Source organism: Oryzias melastigma, linkage group LG20, assembly GCF_002922805.2.
Source record: "Oryzias melastigma strain HK-1 linkage group LG20, ASM292280v2, whole genome shotgun sequence".
NCBI classification, from domain to species: domain Eukaryota; kingdom Metazoa; phylum Chordata; class Actinopteri; order Beloniformes; family Adrianichthyidae; genus Oryzias; species Oryzias melastigma.
In genome coordinates, this window is record NC_050531.1 from 5,322,380 (window position 1) to 5,331,895 (window position 9,516).

General features: G+C 36.1%; 1 protein-coding gene and 1 long non-coding RNA gene across 3 annotated transcripts in view; one reads left to right on the forward strand and one right to left on the reverse strand.

Annotated features, from left to right (window-relative positions):
- Positions 1-8,306, reverse strand: part of LOC112151092 (nuclear receptor-binding protein 2) — a 49,436-nt gene extending 41,130 nt beyond the window's left edge. Inside the window, exon 1 of one of the 2 annotated variants that reach the window (XM_024279752.2) lies at positions 7,571-8,306. In XM_024279752.2, the coding sequence (XP_024135520.1) occupies positions 7,571-7,690 (120 nt within the window). In that variant the 5' untranslated portion in view covers positions 7,691-8,306. The remainder of the gene's footprint in view (positions 1-7,570) is intronic. The other variant, XM_024279753.2, reaches the window with a different exon arrangement.
- The window catches only part of LOC118600221, a 7,694-nt gene continuing 3,609 nt past the window's right edge, over positions 5,432-9,516 (forward strand). The window contains exon 1 of the long non-coding RNA XR_004949815.1: positions 5,432-6,058. This is a non-coding gene — a long non-coding RNA (uncharacterized LOC118600221). The remainder of the gene's footprint in view (positions 6,059-9,516) is intronic.

The window sequence follows — 9,516 nt, forward strand, 5'->3', positions numbered from 1 at the left end:
TCAGAGACCGAATGACGCCATTCCTCCAAGACTTCCAACAGGCTGGAAACCCAGATGGCTTTTTTTCACACAGCTGGAGTGGAAAGTGCTGACATCTATCTCTGTGAAAGATCTCGTGACCTCCCAGAGGCCCCACAGCCTCACATTTCGCCCCCGGGTAACAAGGGCGAGTCACATGACCCGCAGCCCGTCATGAGATGTAAATAAAAAACACACAAAAACAAAAAATGCTGAAAGTAAAAGTCCTGGAGACTGAAGAGACTGACCACCATCTGGCATCTCGTTTGTTCTCCCACCATCACTCACAGTGAAGGAGCTCAATGTTCTACAGTGAACCTGAAAGAACACAACACTATGCTGATCACTGATTTATCAAAGAACACATTTTAAAAATCCTTTACATTTCTATTTTGGAGTTATTTAAATACATTTTTGTTTTCTCAACCAAACGTGTGAATAAAAAAATAGAGCTGCCAAGGAGAACAATTGTAGTGTAAAAAAATCCTAATTTTTGGGTTTTTTTTCAATAATGAAGTTACACTAACTAAAGCAAAAATAGTTTTCCTGAGTCTTCTGATGTTCATTTTGTCATTTTGATCAATTTTATGCTTAAAGGTTTCCTTTGAATGCTTCTAAAGCTCCTAAATTTAGGGATATAACAGCAAACTTTAAGGAAGTTTTGGAAGTTTGTTTTTTTAAGAGGGTTTGTATTACTTTTGGTATTATTACAATAATTCTTTGATGAATAAAATCTTTTCCAATAAGAATATTTAGATTATTGTTACTGATTAATATAATTTGTCTGTGTATGTTTTGAAATTAGATTTCATCAATTATATTAATGATCCTTAATAACTTAAATGTGTTATTGTAGAGTATAAATGTTTGATATTAAGTCCTGAACCGGATTTTGATCATTCATGTAGAGGAAATGGTCCAGTCAAGGTGGGATTATATAAGTTCGCTTCCTTCCACTCCCTTTCAAACGATCTAGATGTAATTCAATGTGATGGTTTTTTTTTTTGTTTTTTTTTAATAAACCATTCATTCATTCAAGTTAATCCATTTTTGGCTTGTTTTATGAAGTAAAACATCAATAAAAACCACATTGGTTGTTAGATTAGTGTTTTTGTGTGGAGGAATCGGCTTGTGAAACTCTGACGTCCCACAAACTTCAGATCTGACCTTCTCTGCTTCACTGCTTCAGTCCTGAAAGAGCAGCTTTCAAACACGCCTGGTTATTATGGAGTGTGAGTTGTCAGGAGGAGCCTCCAGTCAGGTGGAGCATGATGGAGCTCCTTAACGAGGAGGGAAAGCTAACGAGAGGGTTCATGTGCTCCACTTAAAAAAACCTCCGATTGAGAAGCTTCTGATTTTCATGGTGAGAACTTTGAAAACGTGCCGTTTCTTGTAAAAATATTTTAAAAAAGGCATCTCTGTAGAAGAGCTTTTCTCAGTTCTCCGTGTGGTTTCAGAGAGCTGCATCCGCCTGTCAAACTCACGCCTGAACTGACACTAAAGCTGCAGGAATCCTGAATCCTTTCATCTCCCTGTGAACAGATGGAAAAAGAAGCGAAGCTGGGTGTGGATTCGCTTGTTCTTCAGCAAAGATGTCAGAGCGATGATCTTCAGTTCAGGAAGGACAGGAATGAAACGAACTGAGAGTAGCAGGAAGATTTACCTTCCTGTACACTACACAACTATTAGGTGATCCCAATTAAGGAAAAATACAAAACATTTTTGGTGATTTAACATCGTTTTGCGGCATTATTATGACGATGGAGATGGTATGTTATGAAAATTAAGCTTAAAATATTATTTTTGAGTATTTCTTTATTCAAATTATTGTGAATCAGGAGCAAAAATTTAAAAAAAGTTGGAAAAATGTCATATTTATGATATTGATGTTGTTTTGTGAAGTAAAAAATACATTGGGTGGGCCACTAGATCCCTGCTCTCCTATATTCCAGAGAAGGGAAGAGGGGCGGGGTTGCTCTTACTCTTAAAAAAAATAAACTTTTTTTTTTAAACATTGGCTAAAAGTGTCATAATCATAATTAAAAGATCACTGGTAACATTTTGAAAATAGACCAAAGAGTGGACTTTAAAGAATTTTGAGAAATCCAGAAAACTTAATTTGACAAACAGGCATAAAATCCACAAATTAAAAAAAGAAGAGAGTAAAGTTACCGAAAATAACTAAAAAATTGAGTAAAATCCTTTGAAATTACTTAAAAAAATGAAATTTATTCTGATATTTCCAATGAAAGTTTGAATTAAGTGAATAAAAAGGAACATCCTTTAAATCTTTCTGGTCTCACAGCTTCAAACTTCACGAGTTGTAATATTTTCCCACAAAAATCCACGACCCAGTTTCTTCCACTGCAGTTTTGGCAACAAATCGAAGGTTTGGGGAAAAATGTTTTGTCTTCTCCTTCAAGATTCACATGGCTGTAAGTCATGGAGTCCTAAATGTAAATCTGTTCTGACAAAGACCAAACTTGCAGATCAAAAGGATGAATTGAAGCACCAAATGCGGATTAATGAACTTTTTTAAGGAGATACTTCAGGAAACAGCTTAATCTGTAACCTGCTTCTGTGTTTTCTGGGTTTAACATCTGTGCTTCCCAGTCAAAACAAGGCGGTGGAGTCCCTGATGTGAGTCTGTCAGGTCGTGAAGATTTAACTGCTTTAAATACGACAAAAAAACTGTGTCTATAGTGTTTCTTGTACATTTAAAATGGAGAAAAGGGAAAAAATTGATATTTTTTCTTTGGATATAAAGATTTATTTATCTTTTTTTTTTCAAACTGAACAATCATATTGTTACAGTTTAAAGACATTTTTCTGTATTTATGTATGAATTGATCTCTTGTCTATTGGGGCAGGGATATCATTAAAAAAAGGAAAAAAAAATAAAACAAATCATTCAGCCTTCAAACAACCAAAAATACAGCTGCTGAGACAATTTACGTCATAACAAAAGAAGAGTTTGTTGTCTTAACAGCTGCATGTTTGGTGGATTTGGGTTTGGTTTCTTCTTTATTATGTCATATCTTGCCTCCCCCAGACAAGGGGTACAAAACATTATTTTACCCCTAATTTTACACACCTAGGTTTAAGACAACTAATAGAACTTTAATTGGGGGCTCGTCCGGGATCACTCACAACAAAATCCCATTTATATGTTACACTCCAGTTTTAGGGATTCTAAAAGCATGTAACATAAAAAGAACAAATGATTAAATAAATGCCTTTTCAACTCAAAAACTCCCCAAATGCAAAGGTATTGTTTGTTAGGACCTCTGAAAATAAAATCCCGGAGGAGCCCCCAATTTTATGTTACACCACAGTTTTGGGGATTTTAAAATGATGCAACATGAAAGAAAAATAACTAAGTAAATGTTGTATTAACTCAAAAACTCCCCAAATACAAAGATATTGTTTCTAAGGACCTTTCACGATAAAATCCCGGAGGAGCCCCCAACTTATCTTACACTCCAGTTGTAGAGATTCTAAAAGGATGTAACGGGAAAATAAAGAAAAATTAAAAATATACCGTATCAACTCAAACCTACCAAATACAAAGATATTGTTTGTTAGGATGTCACAAAATAAAATCCCGGAGGAGCCCCCAACTTAATCATACGCTCCAGTCTTATGGATTCTGAAATTATATAACATAAAAGAAAGAAAAAATGAAATAAATCAACTCAAAAACTCTCCAAATGCAAAAGTGATGTTTGTAAGCCCTCTCACAGTAATCCCGGAGGAGCCCCCGATTTATGCTACACCCCAGTTTCAGAGATTCTAAAAGGTTTTAACATATAGAATGAAAAATTGTTTAATAACACCTCTCACAATAAAATCCCGGAGGAGCCCCCATTTTTTTTTTTTTTTTCTCCCCAGTTTTAGGAATTCTTAAAGGATAAAACATGAATAGAGAAAAATATGAAACTCCTGCCATATCAATTCAAAAACTACTCAAATGCAAATGTATTGTTTAATAACACCTCTCTCAGTAAAATCCCGGAGGAGCCCCCGATTTATGTTACAACCCAGCTTAAGCGATTTTAACAGGATGTTATATAAAAAGAAAGAAAAATGAAATAAATTCCATATTCATTTTGGCTCTTTCGTGACTCCATAAAGAACTGCCCAAATGCAAATGTATTGTTTGTTTGGACCTATCACAATAATATCCCGGAGGAGCCCCCGATTTATTTTACACCCCAGTTATAGGGATTTTCACAAGATGTAACATAAAAGAGAATTAAAAAAAATAAATAAATGCAAGATGAACTCAAGAACTTTCCAAATGTAAAGATATTGTTTGTTAAACCAAACCACTAATAGTAAATAAGAATATATTAAATAATAAAAGCTGGATTTTAATGCTGAAAAGACTCAGTTTATTTTAAGATGACACAGAAATCATCTTGGAGAAAATGAGAAATCCTTTTTAAACAAGTCGCATCCTCAAAGTGACAAAACATGACAGACTCAAAAATTCTGAAGCCATAAATCATTAAAAAAACGACAAATTCTCTGAGACTCAGATTGAAACAGAGGCAGCAGGAGCGGCTCCAGCAGCACACAGATGGTTAATCAATGAGTGGAAACTCGTCAGGGAGGGGGGGCTCGTGTTTGCACACGTTTGTTTCAACATGCAGAATATTCAGCCGCTGCCGAAAACGCGGCAGCGGCGAGGCTGCTGGGGTCCTCTCTGTGTGCGCACCGCAGATAACCTTCAACTTAAATTCTCCGCCTTATCAGGGCGTCGCAAGTGAGGAAAACACCCGATGGGATCTGAGAACGCCGGGTGTCTCCTGATTATAAACATGACTGAAATAAGCAGGTTTTGTTTATTCCAGTGTAAACTTTATATAGAATTTAAGTGAAATAATCAATTCGGGACCAAAAAAAAGCAACTTTATATCTGAAACATCCATTTTCTGTATAAAAGGTTTTCTTCACTTTAAAATTTATCTGCAAAAATAAACTTTCTTGACTTATAGATTTTTAAGGCATATAAATTCTTCAATAAACATAATTTCCAGTGTAGTTTTCTTGCTATATTTCAGTGAATTTTATATTTTAAAGACAAAACTGGTACATTTATTTCAGATTTTTGGAGTTTAGACTAAAAACTTCACTTAAATCTTCATTATTATGATGTTTATATAATTTTATGACTTAAGTAATCAAATATAATCAGATTTTTTTGGTCCAAAAAATGCAGTTTCCTTACTTATATCCTGTAAAAATCAAATTAAAGCGATAAAGTTTAGAGAAAAACTCTGAATAAGATATCAAAAGCTTTAAAAGCAAACACGTAAGGTAAATATGTTTGACTTTAGCTAAATTTAAAGACAGTTTTTACAGTTTCTGTGCAAATGACAACTTAACAGCTCTTGGACAAGATCGGAAACTGACTTATTCCAGAATTTTATTAATCCAGATTATTAAATTTGAGATTTAAAAGTGTCTAAACATGTCAAAAACCTTGACCAGAAGCCGTTACAGCTCAGAAGTTTGCATCACATTTCATTTCCTAAAAGTTGTTCTTTGTTTCTCCGATAAAAATCTCTTTTTTTGTGTTTTTAACGAGTTCTTTGAGGCGTTTCTCTGACATATATGAAGAAAATTAATCTTAAAATTGAGTATTTCTTTGTTCAAATTGTTGTGAATCAGGAACAGACGAAAAAAGACGATAGTATTTGTCACGTAGCAAAAATATCCTGTCCTGCTCCATCCTGATGCATCAACTTTTAGACAAATAGATCCATGAACGTCTTTTTTTGAGCTGGAATCTGGATCAAAACTGTTCGGCTAAATAGCTTCAATATTGTTTTCCGTTTTTGTTGCAGCGCTAATGTCAGTTAGGTTGGGGAGTTGAGGGCTGTAAGCTAGTGAGAGAAACAGATGAATAATCCGTACCAACATTTCAACTCGCTATTCTTCACCATTTTTGTTGATGAAGGAGCATGGAAACAGAGAGCTCTCAGCTAGTATGAGCGACAGGAAGTGGGGACGGGCTTGCCAACACAACTCAGAGGTAAAATTCTAACGAACTCCTGCTGCTCTGCAGAAACTATATCCTAGAAAACTACACATGTAGATGTTTTTAAATTAAATTACTAAAGCAGGAGTGTCAAACTCAATCGCACAGGAAGGTAATAACTAAGCTAATAGCTAATAGCTGAAAACAGTGATGGTAATAGCCAGCTAAAATATTAGCTAAATCCAGAATAGGCCTAAAAAACTTTAGCCAAAACAGCCAGCGTGTAGCTGAAGAATAGCTAAACTTCAAAATAACCTAAAAAACAGGGGGAAAAAAATAGCCAAAACAGCTGGCATGTAGCTGAAAAAATAGCAAAAATTCAAAATAGCCTAAAAACTGAAAAAAGCCTAAATTAGCTAAAAACAGCTGGTGTGTAAACATTAACTCCAAAACATCCTAAAAAACTTTTTTTAAAAAGCCTAAATTAGCCAAAACAGCTAGCATACAGCTGAAATATTAGCTAAACTCCAAACAGCCTAAATAACTGCAAAAAAGCCTAAATTAGCCAAAAGAGCTAGTAGCTAAAATATTAGCTAAATGCCAAATTAATCTGAAAAAAAAACAACAAAAAAAACTTAGGTTAGCCAAAACAGTTAGCATGCAGCTAAAATATTAGCAAAACTCCAAACAGCCTAAATAACTGCAAAAAAGCCCAAATTAGCCAAAACAGCTAGCATGTAGCTAAAATATTAGCTCAATGCTAAATTATCTAAAAAACAACAACAACACAGGTTAGAAAAAACAGCTAGCATGCAGCTTAAAAAATAGCAAAACTTCAAAATAGCTTAAAAAACTGAAAAAAGCCTAAACTAGCCAAAACAGCTAGCATGTAGCTGAAATGTTAGCTAAACTCCAAAATAGTCCAAAAAGCTAGCATATAATGCCAATTTTTAAAACTTTAAAAATAACTTTTTATTATAATTATGAATAATAAAAATGCAGGAATATTATTCCAGAATGGATCAATTTAAACCTTAAATAACTTTCAATATTTTAATATCCATCAAAATATATTTTGTCAAAATAATACAAGTAAGAAATGAGCGGAAGATAACATCGGGTCATTAATAATAATAAAATAAAATGATCTGGAGGGCCGGATCTGGCCCCCGGGCCTTGACTTTAACACATGTGCTCTAAAGTAATCAATAAGCTCATTTCAGATCATTGGTTGTGATCTATAACCTCTCTCCCTCAGGGATCAGATTTGAATAGAAACGGATGAAAAAACTGCACTTTGTTGTGAGTCCATCACTTGTTCTGGACTCTGGATCACCAGAACCTTCTTCACTTCAGAACCTTGGACTCATTCACCCCAACAATGAGCCCAGACGGTGTTTACGTGCAGTTCAGCGCAGCCTGCGCATGCATGTGGGCTAAAGAAGTGATCCCCGCGTGCACCAGTGGGGGTGATTTATGGTGCGGAAAATCTCGGCCTGGTTGCCAAACCGCGCGGGATCAGCCTGATCGATCCATTGACTGATCAGGCTGATTGATCGGACCAACCTGCTCTTTGCGCTTCTGCCAGCGGCCGCACGGGCTCTCCTCCAGGATCTCGCTCTCGTCCTCGCTCTCCTCCTCCTTCCCCTCCGATCCCGATTTCCTCTCTGGGACAGACATCGTCATTTTCCCGGCGCGTGCGTCCAGATCTCCTCCTTTCGTCCCGGGGTTTTTGTTGTGGCGGAGGAGAGGGGGGTGAGAGGTGGTAGCGCAGAGGAGGAGATCCACCCCCCACACGCTCTCACGCACGCTCGCACGCAGACAGACGACAGGAGCCGCTCAGACAGCCCTCGTTGGCGCGCAAACTCCCCTGCAGATGAGTGAGCGCCGCTCGGGAACAGCTGATGCGCCCTGTGGGTTCAGAGTACGAGCGCGCGCGCCGAATCACTCAACAGAGTGGAAAAATACATCCCGGGCTGCACGCGCCCTGCGCGCACGAGAAGGCAGGGTTGTGAAATGACTCTCTCCGCTTTTCTATCCGTCCATACGGCGCGCGCGTTAAGCGCCGGCACGCGGGTCACTCCGGATCGTCAGATGTTGGAGACTTTATCCTCCGACCATCTTCCTCACGCGTCTCCGTGTTGCAGAAGCAGGAGGGGGCGGCAGCCAGCAGGCACGGTGCGCAGAGGGACGGAGCCAAGTACCGTAAAGCCTGGACAGCGTGCGCACGGCGCGTTCACGGCCTCCGGAGATTGGGATTCCGCTGCGGATTACATTTAATCTCCTTAAAGTGGGAAATAAGAGCCGTTTTAGAGGAATTGCTGGATCACTAGTGAGTTTAGAAACATTTATGTAATTAAAAATGGCTGATTAGGTGAAAATAATGTAAACAAATGTGTTTTATTCAACATTTGCTTTATTATTTGCGTATTTTTGTGATTTTTTTGGGCTGTCATTGCACTTTGGACTCATTTCCAAGTACTCTAATGTCATGATTAAACTAAAACAACATCAGTACGACTTTTTTCTCTCCCCATTTGACATTTCCAATGGAATAAAACCACTTTCAGTAAAAGGTTTGGTGCATTTTTTGTTGGTTTTACGAACAACATGTTTGATTTGACCTTAAAAACCAGAAAAATCTTGATGAAGTTGAATATTTAAACCCAGCAAGATTTTTTTCTTCAATATTTTATTGCAGCAAAGTAATGAATTCTTCATTTTTATATGTTTTTTTTCTGCATTTATCAAGAAGATTTGAAAATAATAGTAAAAATAATGTGTCCTGATATTTAATTGACTCTATTTGCATCATCCCCAAAAGATATTTGAATTTTAGGTAAGCAAATGTGTTTTTCTCTGTTTTATTCTAATTTTTTGTTACTTTTTTAATTTATTTTTTTATTTATTTTTGCTGTTTCTGCTCTCTAGACTCATTTGCAAAGTACTTTAATGTGATGAAACTAAAACAATGTCAGAGGGATTTTGTTTCTCTCTCTATTTCGGATTTTTATAGTTTTCCATGCAATAAAAAAACTTTCAGTAAAAGGTTTGGTGCAGTTTTTGTTGCTTTATGCACAACATTTTTAATTGGAGCTGATAATAGAGAAAAAATGTTTTCATAAAGTTCAATTTTTTCATTTTTTTCAACATTTCATTGCAGCTAAATGATGAATCTTTTATTGTTTGACGTTTTTTCTGCATTTCTAAAGCAATTGATTTAAAAAATAAATAAATAAATAAACAATGTGTCCTGATTTTTATTTGACTATATTTGCATTCCACACCCAAACAGGATATTTCAATTTTATGTATTTTTTTCTGTGTTATTTTCACATTTTTGTGAATTCTTTTGCTGTTTCTGCACTTTGGATTCATTTGCAAAGTATTATAATATTATGATTAAACTAAAACAATGTCAGTAAGATTTTTTTTTCTCTTCCAATTTGAGTTTTTAGTTTTCCATGGAATAAAAGGACTGTCAGTAAGAGGTTTAGAGCAGTTTTTGTTGG